The 17,437-nt window shown below is 38.8% G+C and overlaps 2 protein-coding genes across 2 annotated transcripts in view; one reads left to right on the top strand and one right to left on the bottom strand.

Annotated features, from left to right (window-relative positions):
* The first annotated feature begins 705 nt into the window (after positions 1-705).
* Positions 706-8,176, top strand: C4H1orf146 (chromosome 4 C1orf146 homolog). The gene is made up of 5 exons (XM_044674462.1): positions 706-774; positions 5,572-5,665; positions 6,295-6,463; positions 6,996-7,074; positions 8,042-8,176. The coding sequence occupies exons 1-5, from the start codon at positions 706-708 to the stop codon at positions 8,174-8,176; spliced, it is 546 nt and encodes a 181-aa protein (XP_044530397.1).
* Positions 8,177-8,745: 569 nt separating this feature from the next.
* GLMN (glomulin, FKBP associated protein) overlaps positions 8,746-17,437 on the bottom strand; it is a 51,215-nt gene continuing 42,523 nt past the window's right edge. Inside the window, exons 17-19 of the mRNA XM_044676875.1 lie at positions 10,180-10,303; positions 9,157-9,248; positions 8,746-9,023 (exon numbers count right to left, since the gene is read on the bottom strand). Coding sequence (XP_044532810.1) covers positions 8,907-9,023; positions 9,157-9,248; positions 10,180-10,303 — 333 coding nt within the window. The 3' untranslated portion in view covers positions 8,746-8,906. The remainder of the gene's footprint in view (positions 9,024-9,156; positions 9,249-10,179; positions 10,304-17,437) is intronic.

Here is a 17,437-nt window from a genome sequence, read left to right as displayed (position 1 = left end):
TTACTTTTGTTAGAATCGATATTAAGTATCAGTTCCAAGAGAGAAAAGAGGTAAGGGCCAGGCAACTGGGGTTAAGTGACTTGCCCAGGGTCACACAGCTAGGAAGTGTCTTAGGATAGATTTAAAACCAGGACCCCCTGTCTCCAGGCCTGGCACTGTAGCCACTGAACCACCTGGCTGCCCCCATTGCCACTCCTTAAATATGTAGCCTTTGTCCAGCCATATTCCTGCTGACATTTTCATTGTGAAAGATAATAAAAAAAATTTTTTAAGTATTAGTGCAAATACAGTTCACATGTTCTCCTTGTAGAGTCAAATAGAGAGTGGGCTTCAATATGTTCCCAAAGGCATGAAAAAACATTTCATGCCACACTTTACAGAATTACTTTTACAGGAATCTGAGTGACGGCCACCTTATTCAACCCATAAATGAAAGGGATCTCCTAATATCTAACAAGTGGCTGTCCAGCTGCCACTTAAGGACTCCAAGGATGGGGAGCTTACTCCATTTCCAGCCCCTTCTTAATTGCTAGAAACTTTTCCTGATCTCCCACCCAAATGGCTTCCACGTTTAATCAGTAGGAAACATCCATAAAATGTTTCTTCCTTTGCAAGTGCCATTTAGACAAAAGATGCTCCTAAAACTTTTTTACCTTTAATTTTCAGATTGTCATACCTTTGGGTAGACTACTGCTTCACAGGAAGATGACTGAAAGTAGCGGAAAGGAAAAAAGTAAATGGAGTACAACTGTAATCATGAGCTCATCTCTTCAGGTAGAGAGATTGCTTGGTGACAGGACTAGTATTAATAATAGCCAACATTTATATAGCAGTTACTTTGTGCCAGTCACTGTGCTAACAAGCACTTTACAATTATTCTCATTTGATCTTCCTAACAACCCTGGGGAGAGAGCTGCTATTATTACCCAATTTTAAAGATAAGGAAACAGATAAATAGAGGTTAAGTGACTTGTCCAGGATCACAGAGCTAGTAAGTGTCTGCTCAACTCTTCCTGACTCCAGACCTGGCATTTCTGTTCACTGTACCACCTAGCTGCTGTTGATATCTAACATAAATCCTAAAATAGCATTTTAATTGATTAGTTCTATTATTCATAGTTATATAGATAACATTAGCATCTGGCTCAGGGTTTCATAACTTGGGATTTATGCACTTTTTTTAGTTTAATAAATAATTAGTTGGAACAATGGTTTCCTTTGTAATTATCTATATTTTGTTTTGTACACTTAAAAACATTATTTAAGAACTCCAGGGGCAGCTGGGTAGCTCAGTGCCTATAGACAGGAGGTCCTAGGTTCAAATCTGGCCTCAGACACTTCCCAGCTGTGTGACCCTGGGCAAGTCATTTGACCCCCATTGCCTACCCCTTACCACTCTTCTGCCTTGGAGCCAATACACAGTATTGACTCCAAGATGGAAGGTTAGGGTTACCAAAAAAAAAAACAAAACTCCATCATCTTCACCAGATTGTCAAAGGAATCTATTTCACAAAAATAGATAAAAAACTCCAGTCCAATTTCTTAATGCCATTAAGCTGTGCAATTCATTGACCGTATTTGTGATTTTCCTTGTTGATGCTTCACACTTCGCCTAGCTACATCTTTAGGTGTTTACTGAGATACTTTTTATGCTCATGTTCTTGTATTTCAGTGACACTATATCTCATTAAGGTGAGGACTCCTTCCAGTTCTGCAGATAACAGCCCATCCTCAACTAATACCATGAGACTCTTGACATCTCCCCCGTGCATTTTCCATAGCAGAAGCACCCGGTGCACTGGAGGCCTTTTCATCTATTAATATTTTGGGGTGCAAGTCTGTTATCCCTTGCTATCACTACATAATCACCTCATTTCCATTTCTGTCATGTATTTGTACTGAAGCAAGGGTAATTTGTAAGAAATATACTGTAGATCTGGAATAAGTTTCTCCACTGCCCTTTGAATCAAGCAAAGTTTGTGGGTTTTTTTCAGAGGTTGTAATGGCCCATGATTCCTTGGATTATTGTTGCTGTTGATAAGATGGATTTATGGGTCAAGGGGCTCCTTGGAACGGTTTCCCGGATGCACTAGGCCAGCATCATCTGCCTATCTGTGCTGCTTGACCAAGATAAATGTGGATAGTCTAAAAAAGCAGCTATTCCCACTCATTTCTGTGACTGTAGTTGCTCTTCTCTAAGAAATTTACTTTTACTTCTCTGTTCCTCTCAATTTTTTCTTCCTGTATTTCTTAATTAAATTTTTTTTTTCAATTATCTCAGTTCTACACCTTGAGTCCATCACGTTTCTGGCAGAAGTGGGAGGGGGGGTAGTATGTTTCATGTTTGGTCTTTTGGAATCATAGTTGGCAGTTGTGTGGATCAGAGGTGTTGGCTTGTTGTCAGCATGAAGTAAAAGTGAGGGTTAGATGATGAAAAGCTAAGTTATGCAGTGATACCCACAAAATATTAATAGACCTAGAACAAAGCTCTAGTACATTGGGTGACTTCTCTGTGGGGAATTTATGGGAAGAATTGACAAGAATCCTACAAAGATATGGATGGGTTATAATTTGGATAACTGAAGAGAGTCATTGATGATATCATAGATTTATTGAATTATAATAACTATTTTGGAAAAATAGTGGGATATAACGTAACTGCACAATAATGTGCCTTTTATATATCACTTAAAATTCAGGAAGAATGAAAACAGAAATAGCATTTATAGTAATGACAGAGTATATCAAGTACTTAGATATTATTACCTTCCAATAGATATGAGACAAAGATAATTATAAAACTATTTGACAGAAATGAAAGAAAAAGTTGAAAAGATAGTTTGTATACAGCTATGTTTAGCAGATGTAATACAAACATTATTTCTCAAGGTAACTTACAGATTTATCATGATATTCAGAATGTAAAGGGGCTACTTCATTGAATTAGATAAAACAGTAACAATGTAAGTAAGAAAATAATCAAGGATATAAAGGTAAACTATAAACAAAAACCATGAAGACTGGACACCATAGTATAAATCAGCACTTGGCAAAATTATTTTATACTGGATTTAAAATATAAAATAAATCAGTGAGAATAGAGTATAGAGATCCTGCTCTATAACCAGAGACTTATCTAAGTGGCCTAGGGTGGTCATTGGATGTAAAGAACGAAACAGATTGGAAGCACGGCTTGTTAGCTCATAATGCTCTGAGATATAGTGGAGTCACCAATTTATTATAAGGAAATTAAAGATCCCCTTCCCCCAAAAGCCCAAGAAAGTTTCTCACAATTACAGAGAGCAGAAGTTTTACTATAGTCAAAACAAAAGTCTTAGAAACCTCCAGGTGTAGATAAAAAAAACCTATGCTAAACTATCAACTATATGTATTATCTTTAAGTGGAGCCTGGGACATCTTGTTAGGCTGGAAAGCCCCTGAAGTTCTCAGCCTTGATGGTATTAAACAATTTTTTGAGCTTCATTATTTTACTTTAATTCTGGGCAAAATGCCCTGCCAAGGGTTCAACCTTGGCCATACTAGGCAGCTGCATTCTTGGTCAAAGAGGAACACTGTTAGCCCCACTCCTGCTGGATTGCTGAGAGCCCAAAGCTTTTTCGATAAGGCTATAATGCATTTTAAAGGAAGGTGAGAATTATGAAAGGAATCAAAAGAGGAATCTCAGATTTTTATCTTAGCCCACTCCGTCTGGAACCTGAAAGGAAGAAAAGCCAATACACGACTCTGCCGGTCTGTATTGATGTTTTGAGGGGGTCCAGATAAAAATATCTACTTGAGATTCTAATTTCTCTTAATAGCTCCCAACATATCCCCCCTCTCTTCAAAATAACATGATTTATTACACAGGAAAACTTTGAATAATGAAAGAAGTTATAAATTGGTTATAATCATCAGTTATAGTTGGATCTGATACGAATTACAGATCAAATTGTTTGTTTACAGCTCTCTACAAATAGAGGATCCAGAACTAGAACCACAGTTATACTGTTGGATAAAACCAAACTCATAAAACATTGGGGAAAGTAATTCAATAAAATTTTGGGGAAATATTGGATGACACTAAAGTAATGAATGAAGTTGTTGAGACCTGCACTTCCCACCGTTCACTCTAATAAGCTTTAGTGAAATACTAAAATGGATCTATGATGTCACTGATTTGGGTATTCTCTCTAATGATGCAAATTGCAGTCTGCTCCTATCTGTTCCTCTGTGTAATTCCTGTCCTTATCCTCCCATAAGTTCACTGAAAGCAGTCCGTCCCATGTTCTGGAGGACAATGAGCTTCCTTTCTTTCTTCTGACATCTTCAGATGTCCAGAACTTGGCTGTCCACTTATTCATTTTCAACATATGTATTGATATTTCCTCAAATACCCCAAGTTCCCAGTTCCTCACTTTACTCATTCCCCATGGCCTGCTCTTCCATCACACCATGTTCACAAACTCTGAAGTTCCTTTTTCTCATGATAATCTTTTATCATTCCATTTTTCCTTCTGCCTTACAAGCCTGAACTCTGTTTTTCAGCCTCACTGTAACCTCCAGTTTACAATTCTTTCCTTGGGCATCTCTCTGCACTGGATACACTACACTCTCTTTCCCCATTTTGACCCCTTAGTGAACCAATTCATTGCTATACTATTGAGGCCCTTGCCTCTCATCTTGTCACCAATCTTATCCTGCTAATCCCAAGCCTTAGATTTTCCCCATCAACTGCTGCCTTCATTCCTGTTCACATGCTACCGAAAAGAGCTGGAAAAAATCATGAAATGATGCTTCTTGGGTCCACTACAAATTTATGTTAGATGACCTCAATTGGACCCTCACTACCACAAGGCGAATCCTTTTATATGTCCCTAATCAGCTGACTTTCCCATGCCCCATAGGAGCTCTTCCAAACCTTCTCATCCTCCACCTCAAATCTTCTGCCACCCTCTCAGCTGAGAATCTTGCCTTATATTTTGCTGAGAAAATTAAAGCCATTTGCTGAGAACTCCCTTTTCTTCTCTTCATCTCATTTCACCCAGGCTTCTGTGATATTGGAAATTTGGGGGTCCTTGAACTTATTTTGAGGTCCCTGGTCTAAACTTCCTGTGGACATTTAGATCTCTTACAAACTATATTTCCCATGATTAAACTGGCTTTCTGTCTTACATGGTGATGTAAACCAATGTAAACAAAAGGTTAAATAGGGAGATTGGGATTGGTACTTCCTCTTTCCAAACTGTAAGAGGGGGAAAATGGGAATTATTATGGTTGGACTAGATATTTAAGGTTTGGTCACCAGAAATCAATTAACTTGATTTTGAAATAAAATAGACCCAAGTCAAGATGACTTTTATGGCAGTTTATTTACAATTAGGAAGGTTGAAGGTAGGGAAATTGAGAGAAACTCTGGCCAAGACCAGAGGCCCGAACCAGGTAGGGATTCAGAGGCCTTTAGATCACCTATGATTCATTTGGGTTAATATTGTTAATAACTATAAAAACATCATTTCTTTAAAAATAATGAACAAATGTGTGCATATTTCTGATTTTTTTTCATCTTTGTAGAATCATGAAGTTGCAACCATCTTAAAAAATGAGAACCACAGAGTTCGTTATTCAAATTCAGTAGAACCTGGATCCATTATTTTTTCGCTTTCTGGTATAGTATATTTGCTAACAAGCTGGTTCTTGCTGATACAGAATATGTTGGCAGAAATTAAAGTGATTGTGTAGCAAAGTATATGAGAAACTGTAGTAGAAAAATCATACTCTGTGTATAAAGAATATAAATGTATTCAATGTAAAAACCTTACTCTTCCTGTCTATAGATTTTTCCAGAAAGATAGGCAAAGTTTAGTCAGATTGAAAAGCTCTTGGCTTTGCATTACAAAGTGAGCCACAGAGCCACGAAAACTTATTAGAACCTAAAATTTTACATTATTCTCCAAAAGGAGACACCTTGAAGATACATTTCCTTTTTCAGAAGTGTAATAACTAGACATAGATTGGCATGGGAGGAAGCATGATATGTACTCCTGGGGTCACTAAAATGGGGTAGTCATGGCATGAAGTGAGCCAATGTGGCCAAGACAAATATTCAAGAAAAGTTTCCAAGGGCTTCCTAGATTGTTCTGTTTTACCATACTTTTTTTAGGGTTACTAATGCTTCAGGATGTTGCTCAGATAGGCCTGGCCATCTTTTTTCGGGACTTAGTATCTTGTTTGTAGATTGTCACTGGATTTTACCTTCTTAACAAATTGCCATTTACAGTATTTTACTTTTCCCAGGGGTAGCATTTTTACTAATAGATGCCCAGGATTGTTTTAGGACAACTGAAGAAACACTTTTGGCCAGGATTGAGAAATTCACAAGGATCCACCGGAACAGTTTTTTGGCCCTCTCCTCCGCCCTCCATGGCCCCGGAGAATGGAAGTTGATGTCTAGGATTCAGCAGAGGTAGGCCCAGGACTCACCACTTTGCTCTTCAGAATTTGCTGAAGGTTTGCTCTAGCCCTAGAGCTTTTAACAAGGCAGGTAAATTTTGTTTTGCTTATCTAAAGAAAACTTGCCAGAGGATAAACCTCATCATGCCGCCCTGTCTGTTTAATAGGAATCATGCAAAATGCTGCTCTGTGAATTAGGGTGACATCCCTCTGCCATCTCAGAGCCAAAGGAAAAATCAGCCCTTTCAGTCACTCCAAATATTTTCAGCTAAATCTTATTTACAGAGAGTGTAATGTATTTTTGGAAGTATGAAAAGCATTTCTTACATATCTTTTCTATCCACATTTAATGACATAAAACTAACAGATAAACTGCTAGACACACTGACACCTCCTGTTTTTTCTCTCCTTCTGGAAAGGCTCAATGGCACTAGTCAGTCACTTCTTTCCTTTTCCCATGTCTCTTCCGTATCCCTCAGCATTTTGAGAATACTAACGAGCAATATGACCTACCACCTAGGTAACATTTATAAGTTGTTTCACAGATTCCTGGGTGATAATTTACGCATCGTTCCAGTTCATAACCCGTGCAACGCTGTTAAACTTATGACTACCATAGCCAAGGTAAGCCCCACAAAGTAAAGAAACAAATGAGTATTTCTAAGATCCTTTTTCTAGGGAATGGATGCTTTGTAGAGATCAAGGAGGCAGATACCTTCCATTGCCTTATGGACCAAATCAGGTCTATTTAAGGCTCTCAGGAATAGAATCCATTTGTGGAATTCCTGGCAGACACAGCCTCCATGGTTCCTGGAAAGCTGAGTACAAAATGCATTGCTTATTAAAGGTTTGATGTGAATGGGGCACTTTGTGAACTGCCTTAGCTATTATTAATAACCTGAAGTTAAAGGAACTTTAAGAATGAAAGGTAGGGATAGCTCGGCAGATAGAACACCAGGCCTGGAGTTAGGAGGAACTGGGTTCAAATGTTGCCTCAGACACTTCCTAGCTGTGTCACCCTGGGCAAGTCACTTAACCTGATTGCCTAATCCTTGAAGCTCTTCTTAGAATTGATACTAAGACAGAGAAAGAGTTTTTAAAAAGTGGTAAGTAACCAAGGCATAGAAGCAGGAGGCCTGAGCCAAGGGACAAGCACTGGCCCCAGCCTAGAAACCTAACATAAACATGTCCCTGAAGGAGGAAGGAATTGTTCCCCTGCAGGCGTGCTCACGTGCACCAGGCTTCCTTGGCCTACCCGGGGTTCCCTCAGCCACCCTCTTCACGTGGCAGATGAGACTCGAGGCCCCGAGGGATCAGGAGACTTAGCAAGTGGCAGTCTTGTTTGGAGCTCCTGTCATCTCTCTCTAAATCCAGGCACGTTTCATGTCCAGGGAGATGGACACCCATTAGTAAGAGAGATTAACTGCCTCGACCTGTTTCTGATTGTGCTCATCAATCACTAAGGTAGAAGCAGAAGGTTTCTCTGCATGGTTGGAGCGTTTGCATGTGACAGAACAGCAGCCATTTATTTTCTTCTAATAATGTTTCTGTGCTTGCTAAATAATAGCGTCTGTTTTTTTTCTTCCTCCAGAGCACTTGCAAACCATATAGCGACAACATTCATTATAGAATGATTTTGGCTAAAGCCCAGATCATAGAGCAAAGTCCTGTTTGGAGGACACTTCAGAAGCTACAACTGGATTGTGATTCCCTTAACATGAATTAGTGTTACATTAAAACTTGGTTATTTTCCTCATAGCAAAGCTCATCTTATTTTTATGTGCATATTTTAATATGAGATATTAAAATGACCCTACTCAAGTATAAGGCCAGTTAACAGATCTAGTCAGAGTAATGCCATGTAATACCCCAAGGAGAAGAATCCTAGTCAGTGGTCTTCCAGATGCTCATGTCTTTGGATAATACCTAAATATCGAGATCCATAAAGAGAGGAAATTGGTCTACTGATAATCCACATAGGAAAAGCTAAATGGACCAAAAAATACCTATTGACAGGGTCTAATGCCCATTTGGAATGCCAGTGAATGGAACCCAAGACTGATTAGATCTTACCTGAGAACTTGTGTGGGACTTTTACAGTAGCTAAGCAGCACTTCAGCACAAAGCCCCTTGTGAATGGTCTCAGACTTCAGAACTTAAAATGCCACTAAAAACATTGTTTTGGCTGAACTTTCCAAACTCATTACTTATTACCAAAATTTAGGAATTATTTACTGTCAAATTAAGTTAAATATGCTTTACACAAAAGGAAAGCTCTCTAATGTAAATAAGTTGTGAAGGAAAAGGAGAGTAGCAGCATTTATTTTCTAGCAGCAAGTGCTTAGTGCCTGAGATAAACTTTTTAAAAGACATGAAAGTAATGTTTCCACCCAGAATGAACAAAACAATTTCGAGGTTTCTACAGCTGCTCCTCCAGCTCTTCAGGCAGGGAGGCTTCATTTCAGCCGAGCTGTTTCTTCAGATGTAGTTTTTGTTTTCAGTTCAATGAGTTCTTCTACTCGGGCCAGAACACTTTCTATTAAATCAAATGTGAAAAGAGCTGAATGGAGGACCTAAAATGTCAAGAAAAATTAATGTTATTGATGTAAAGATTTTTTTAAAGAAGAAAACTTCAAATGAATGTACATTGCAGGTCAATAGTAGGCTTTCAGAAACCCAAAAAGCTTAAGAAAAACTTGCATTCACCTGAAGCTGCATTTCAGGAGTCATGTTAGGAACATTAGGAATCTTCTCTCCACCAACCGTTACTGTGCAAAGATTTTTAGGATTATGAGACTCTATAACAGAAGAAAATGGCTATCATTTGTCAGATTTCATTAAACCCATTACAATGACTCCAGCTTCCACCAATAATTTAATTTCATGTGCTATCTTTGTCATTCAGTAGATAACGTTTTCTATTTAGTATTTAAGTTATGGGCAAATTACCATAGTGTCTTGATGTAATGCTGGGAAACCATTTGCTCAAATGAAATTGATCAAAAATTCTAATTTAATTCAAAATTAAGAGTCCACACAGTGGATACTGTATTTATTTAGGCAACTGATGATTTGTTGGTGCATAATCACTCTTAAGTTTTTGGAAAATAAGGACAAAATTGTTAAATGTTGGAACCTGTTAGGTTTTCAGAACTGTACAGTTTATCAATATAAAAAGAATAACTGATTCTACTTATAGAAATATCTAGTATTGCAAATATAAATGCCATTGGAAAGATGTTATAGAAAGCAAGCAGAAGAAATAGCATTTTGAAAATATTAACTTAAAATATAAAAAAACCAGTTAGCAGTTTACTTTTGTAAGGTCTAGTTTTGCATTTTATATGGAAATAGGCAATGTTCAAGGTCTGGTGCTACTTAGATGTAGATGTTTGTGTCATATGAGCTCATCAACAATAAGAACACACCTCAAGTTGGACTGTCTTTGTTAAACTTGAACAAGAACACATTTGGTGAAGATAAATGTGAACTAGCTGGAACAACCATTGGGTTAAACAGTAGTTTAAAATAATTAAAAATAGTCATTTACATTTAAAAATTAAAATAGTTAAAAAATAGTCAGAGCTTTAAAAAAAACTGGAAAGGATGAAAAATTTGGCTCCTCATTGGCCAGAATTAAATACTCTTCCACTTAAAGTATCTTTGTTTGACTGTGAGTTTATTTGTAATTCAAGGCCTAAACAGATGATATAAACATAAGCAACCAACCTCGTCTGGTTTCTTTTTTATTCTTAATTTCTGCTTCATAATGTGCTTTTGACATATTAAGTCCTGTATGTAGTGGTTTTAAGAAATTTTTCTCAATCTTCTTAAGTTCTGTCCATAACCCAGTCTGTTCAGAAGAATTAATGAAATTTGTTAATGATGTACATGACTGCAACAAGTAATTTCATAAATATAAATCAAAGCTATCAACCCCAAACAAACCACCATTTTTAATTTATGCTTTTTATTTTTATTTTATCACGTTCATTTAGGAATATATCCTCTTCCTTTCTAGTTAGGCTTCTCTTGTAACAAAGATTAAAAAAGAAAGAAAAAACTCAAAAACTATTTAGTAGAAATAATAGAGCAACCATGACTAATAGCCCAGATGCCATATAGGGTGTATTTGTCTGGGCAAATCACCAAAGCTCCACTGCCTAACTCTTCCTGCCCTTCTGCCTTAGAAGGCAATATTGATCCTAATACACAGTATTCTAAGACAGAAGGTAAGGGCTTATTTAAAAAAGAAATGAATCAATCTAAGTAATTTAGACATGGAAATAATTTTTTTCTGAGTCACTTGTTCAGGTGATCTGTTTTGTTTCCGCTGAATTTGTAATTATTTGCTCTTATTTAAGATCTAATTAATGCCTATTGGAAGAGAGAACTGAAGATTACAATTTAGGAGAAAGGAAATGTAAATATTTGTATATTAATCCCATTAGATCAAATGTCTCATAAACTCCCCCAGTGGCTGAAAAGATATGAAAACTGCAGAATTCTTTTTATCAATTCTTAATTTCACTCCTTCCAAAGGAGATAAAACAAAGTGCTACTATAAAGTTGTTCTGTTTAACCTAGCATGTAGAAAGGCTTTTATTTATCATAATGCAAACATTTATTTCAGCACATAAAGAAGAGTTACAGTTACTGAGTGGGAACTATATTCTGAAGTTTCTTGAATTCCATGAATTCATAATATGGCAATTAAATAGCTTCTCTCTTCTCCCTCCCCAAGAAGAGCATCCTGCCCCCCCCTCCCCTCCCCAGTGATAATCTGGAAGAGGTTTTAGTTATAGCTCATGAGCAGCATATCTTAATATCTTTATTTTAAAATTTTAAAACTAGGTAACCACATGCCTAAACTTAGAAAAAGAAAAATGTGTTTAAGATAGGTTAAGCTTCTGTTCAGCAGATTTCCACAAATCCTTCCTCTGATGTACAACAGTAATATTTTTGGAAGTACGTAGGAGGAAAGGAGCTATGGAAATAAATATGGTTTCCTTCTGTCTTTGCATGAGAGACACCAAGACCCTCCCCCCCCCCCAAAAAAAAAGAAGAAGAAGAAGAAGAAGAAAAGAACTTTAAACTCTCAATTCACACAACTAGAAAAGGTAATAATGGGCATTGGAAAAGTTTTGCTAATGAAAACTCAGAGGGAGTCCATTTTATACAAATGCATTCACACACACACACACAGCATCCACCCCCCCCAGCGCTGAGGAGAGACACTGTATGTAAGACGCTCCCCGGCCTTCAAAGGTGATCCAAGTGTGAGCTATCTCTGGGTTATTATGGAGGGAGCTGAAACACTTCCCAAGACGGTTCCTCGGCCATCCCAGCCCTGACCCCGGGTCACTGCAGCCACTATGCCGGGGCAGTGGCACAGCCACAGCTGCTGAAGCCCAGCCACACTCTTGTCCAGTCTGACCCAGCTGCAGTGGAAGGAATGCAGGCCTGGACGTGAGGGCTTGGATTCAGATTCCGGCTCTGTCACGAACCCCTACGGCGTGTTGTTTACAAGGAGCACATGTGAGGCACGAGACACACAGTGAAGGGAGGGGATGGCGCAGAATCTGCTGGGCTTCAATGGAGATCTGACCCAAAGCTAAAGCAAAAATAGATCTGATGAAGAGATGAGGAAGGTAATGATATCCTGATAAAAGGCAATACAGACAATGAAGAAATAGCAGTACTTAAGAGATATGCACCCAATGGGATAGCCTCCAGATTTTTAAAGGAGCTTAAGGAGGAAAGAGACAGTAAGATCATACTAGTGGGGGGACCTCAAACGTTCCCCTATTGAACTAGATAAATCTGTCACCATGTAGGAAAAGGAGATGGAGAAGAGGCAGCAGGGGGAATAGGAAAGAACTCTGTCTCTAGTCAGAGGACATGGGTTCAAATTCCACTTCTCTTATTCCTTGTGTGCCCTTGGGCAAATTACAACTTTCCTGAGCCTTGGTTTGCATATCTGTAAATTGGGGGAAAAGGTTGGATTAAATGGCTTCTGAGGCCTCTTCCAGCTTTAAATCTACTGACTTGGGTACAACAAAAAGGAAATTGCAAAGGTAAATTAAGTGAACACAGAATAGTATACTTGTCAGATCTCTGGGAAAGGAAAGATTTTAAAACCAAGCAAGAGTTAGAAAAAATTACAAAATGTAAAATAAATAATTTTGATTATATTAAACTAAAAAGGTTTTGTACAAACAAAAATAATGCAACCAAAATCAGAAGGGAAACAACAAACTGGGAAAAAAATCTTTATAACAAAAAATTCTGACAGAGGTCTAATTACTCAAAATATACCAGGAGCTAAATCAATTGTATAAAAAAAAAAATCAAGCCATTCCCCAATTGATAAATGGACAAGGGACATGAATAGGCAATTTTCAGATAAATCAAAAGTATCAATAAGCACATGAAAAAGTGTTCTAAATCTCTAATAATTAGAGAAATGCAAATCAAAACAACTCTGAGGTATCACCTCACACCTAGCAGATTGGCTAAAATGAAAGAAGGGGAGAGTAATGAATGCTGGAGGGGATGTGGCAAAACTGGGACATTAATGCACTTCTGGTGGAGTTGTGAACTGATCCAACCATTCTGGATGGCAATTTGGAATTATGCCCAAAGAGCGATAAAAGACTGCCTGCCCTTTGATCCAGCCACTCCATTGCTGGGTTTGTACCCCAAAGAGATCATAGATAAAAAGACTTGTATGAAAATATTTATAGCCGTACTTTTTGTGGTGGCAAAAAACTGGAAAATGAGGGTATGCCCTTCAATTGGGGAATGGCTGAACAAATTGTAGTATATGCTCGTGATGGAATACTATTGTGCTCAAAGGAATAATAAACTGGAGGAATTCCATGTGAACTGGAAAGACCTCCAGGAATGGATGCAGAGTGAAAGGAGCAGAACCAGAAGAACACTGTACACAGAGACTGATATACTATGGTAAAATCGAATGTAATGGACTTCTGTACTAGCAGCAATGCAATGACCCAGGACAATTCTGAGGGATTTATGGAAAAGAACGCTACCCACATTCAGAGGAAGAACCACAGGAGTAGAAACACAGAAGAAAAACAACTGCTTGAACACTTGGGTTGATGAGGACATGATTGGGGATGTAGACCTGAAAAGACCACACCAATGTAACTATCAATAATATGAAAATAAGTCTTGATTGACCACACATGTTAAAACCAGTGGAAATGCAAGTTAGCTATGGGGGGTGGGGAGTTTGAGGGGGTAAAGGGTAAAGTAAAAACATGAATTATGTAACCATGGAAAATTTTTCTAAAAATAAAAAATTAATTAAAAAAAAGGTAAGTTAAGAGAAGTTTAACTATAAACAAGGTTAAGTGACTTGCCCAGGATTACACAACTAGGAGGTATGTGAGGCCAGATTTGAACCCATATGATCATGTAAGAGACATTTAGACTAGTAAAGAAGCTCAGAGATTTAACTGAGAAAGGATACATTTGAGAGAAAGTGAGGAATATTTGAAGAAGAATTTTCCAGGTCCAAATACTGGTTCTTGGCTTCTTTGAGAGAAAGTTGAAGGAGGACCAGGATTAAGGCTTATTAAAAAAGATTAAGGAGAACTGACCTAAAAAGGGAAAGGAGAAGATAGTGGGCAAGACAAGTTAAGAAATAAAAGGTCGATGGACTAGTTTTAGGGTAAAAGTGGAAAGGGGGTTGGGGTGGGGATGGGGGTGGGGTGGTGGGAGTGAGGCTAACTAGTGAACCAAAAAGGAAGCAGGTGCAAGGAGGAAGGGTAGATGGGGTCTTGCTATGGAGTTATTAAGACTAAAGAAAACAAGGGTTCTTAATCTGGTGGCCATGAACTTTTTCTAAAAAATAATTTCTGTATAAATGGTTTCCTTTGTAATTCTACATATTTCATTTTATGCATTTAAAAGCATCAATTTGAGAAGGGTCCATAGGCTTCACTAGGCTAAAGTATACATGACAAAAAAAAAAGTTAAGAACCTCTGAAAGAAAGTTGGTTTAGATGGTTAAAATAACAAGGGGAAGCTAGGTGGCTTAGTAGAGAGAGTGCCAGGCCTGGAGTCAGGAGGACCTGGGGATGACCTGAGGCTTCCTAACTTTGTGACCCTGGGCAAGTCAATTAACCCCTTTTGCCTAGCCCCTTACTCTTAGAGTTGTTACTAAGACAGAAAGAGCTAATTTTTTAAAATTAAAAGGTAATAATTCATTGTAAAAAAGTTTTACCATACAAAGGGTTGAAGTGTAAACACCCAAAAGTCATTCTAAAAAAAGAAGGCTGAAAATCTCAACCAGGAGAGAAAGAGGGGGAAGTCTGTGCTGACCTGTGCTGGGCTCAGGGTTTATCTTTCTGCCACAGCCAAAAGAGGGTCTTCTGTGTAGGCTGCTCTCCCTCCAAGAAAGGAATATGAAGGAACCTGAAGAATGCTGCCCCTCCACACTCAGGTTGTAAAGGCACAACGAAGGATTCCTAGAAGAATTAGAAGTGGAGGGGAAACCTGTGGAAGAGTATTACTCAAAGGAGAAAGAGAAGGAAAAGGACTTCACATTAAGGCTTAAGCAAAGCCCACAGATTGAAGGCACTTCCTGAAGAAGACAGAGGAGAAAGCTCTGAAGAAAGTGGCTGCTGGTTGTCCAAAGAGGCCATGAGATGAGAGATCCTCCAGTGAGCAGAGGAGACGGGGGCACCTCAGCTTGGGGCTACCCAGGCAGGTCTCTCTCAACCAGACAATGAGAAAGAAGGGTGTCTTCTTGGAACACACATGCAAGACACGACCCAGAATCTTCTAGGACTCATCGAAGCAGACAACTGCTGCCCATTTCTAGGGTTTCAAGAGGGCACAAGTACTGATGCCAGGAGGAACCTGTAATCGTTACCAAAGATAACTAAGTCTTAGGCAAAATCTAAAAACCATGGAGGCACAAGTTGTTTTTCTCACTGGCACTGACTGAAGAGGAAAAGAGCAATGCTGGTCTGGGAGATGGACAGCTGGCTCAGAAGGTGCTGCCTGAGGGCAGATTTAGATTTCTGGACCCTGGATTAAAATGAAAGAATGACAGATTCCTCCTCCCTTATCAATGATGGAGTTCATCTAAGGAGGGCTATGGATGCCCGACAGATCTAATAAGAAGGCTCTAAACTAAAAAGGCTGGGAAACAGGAGGTTGCCTACATATATGCCAGACAGACTAGACGTCACAGAAAAGAGTACAATGAAAGAATAGCAACAGTAGCAGAGAGGAGATAAAATCCAAATCGGATCCCTGGCCTCAAATGAATATATACAAATGCTGCACATTCAGGCAAAAAGCCAGAGGAATTACCTCCACCATGTCCCATAAGAGAATCTGGCAGGCCATCAAGGTGGCTCAGTGGATTGAGAGCCAGGCCCAGAAGTGGGAGGTCCTGGGTTCAAATCTGGCTTCAGATACTTCCTAGCTGTGTAAACCTGGGCAAGTTACTTGACCCCCATGTCTGGCCCTTATAGCTCTTCTGCCTTGGAACTGATAGACAGCATTGATTCTAAGACAGAAGGTGAGTGTTAAAAAAAGAAAGAAAGAAAACGCAGGCTAACCCAGCAGGTTTGACTTTAGTTTGGATTTTCTAAATATTCTAATGTTCACTAAAAGGTGCTCCATATATATGGTAGCACTTATGATGACTTCATGACTAATCACAGAAAAACTGAAGTGTGGGAGAAAGTATGGGTGAAAACTTGAGCAAAGCAGTCAGTGTAAAGAACAGAGAAAAGCAGATTTGCCAAATGTGGGAGGGAAGAGCAGGGAAAGAAGCAGAAGGGGCTCTGCTCAGCAGTTACAGCTAAACTACTTTGTACAGAAACTCACACAAAATCAGCTGAAAAGAAGTTGGTTGGTAATAAAATGGGAAAAAGGAAGAAAGATATCACTTTGTTCCTCTGTTAAGAGCCATTTCTTGGCCGTTGGCCAGAGCGCCTTGATCCCATTCTCACTGGCCTCAAAGGCTTTCTACTTGCTCCCAAGACTCAGTTTCTTCATTCTGCTTTTGCTCTTCCTATGACCATTTGAATCCAACTACTTCCATCCTTATTTATCAAGTTTTCATCTCTAAATTCCATGCTGCATGTGATTTTTCTACCTTGGTAAAGTGGCCAGAGTTGGGAATCATTGGTATGCTGTGGGGGGGAGGCCAAAGCCAACCCAGATTTTTCATAGATTACATCTCTGTAACCAAGCATGAGTGGGTGGCAGAACCAACACAACCAAAAGTCCTGTAGAAATAAAATTATGAGGGGGAACAAACAAGTGCCCTTCTTTTACAATGTAAAATTACCTGTGAAGAATTTAGTTACATAATCTAAAAAAGAATAAAAAAATCTTCCAGGGTCCTATTTAAAAAGTGAGAAGGGGGGGGGGGGGTTGCAGCTGGGTAGCTCAGTGGATTGAGAGTCAGGCCTAGAGACAGGAGGTCCTAGGTTCAAATCTGACCTCAGACACTTCCCAGCTGTGTGACCCTGGGCAAGTCACTTAACCCCTATTGCCTAACCCTTACCACTCTTCTGCCTTGGAGCCAATACACAGTATTGACTCCAAGATGGAAGGTAAGGGCTTTAAAAAAAAAAAGAGAATGGCTGACTTCTACATTAGTCAGAGAGCCCTTCTGAAATGAAATGAGCATAAAAAAATTCAGATAGTGAGCATAAACCACAGAGACATGAAAGTCATTTATCTGAAGTTAATTTAAGGCTTGTTAATTCCGAACATTTGATTCTCTTCAGGAATGTAAATCCTAGTTTTTGGAGTTATATAATACAGATGCTGATAATAATTACAGCTAGCATTATATTACACTTAAAGGTTGGCAAAGATATGCTAGCTCACTGGAGCTTTACAATAATTTGTGAGAGAGGTATTATTGTTACCCCCATTTTAGAGATGAGGAAACTGAGGCAAACAAAGAGTAAGTGTCTTGCCCAGGAAA

Source organism: Gracilinanus agilis, chromosome 4 (assembly GCF_016433145.1).
Source record: "Gracilinanus agilis isolate LMUSP501 chromosome 4, AgileGrace, whole genome shotgun sequence".
Taxonomy (NCBI): domain Eukaryota; kingdom Metazoa; phylum Chordata; class Mammalia; order Didelphimorphia; family Didelphidae; genus Gracilinanus; species Gracilinanus agilis.
Note: the sequence above shows the minus strand (reverse complement) of the source record. Positions and strands in the feature narration are given on the sequence as shown.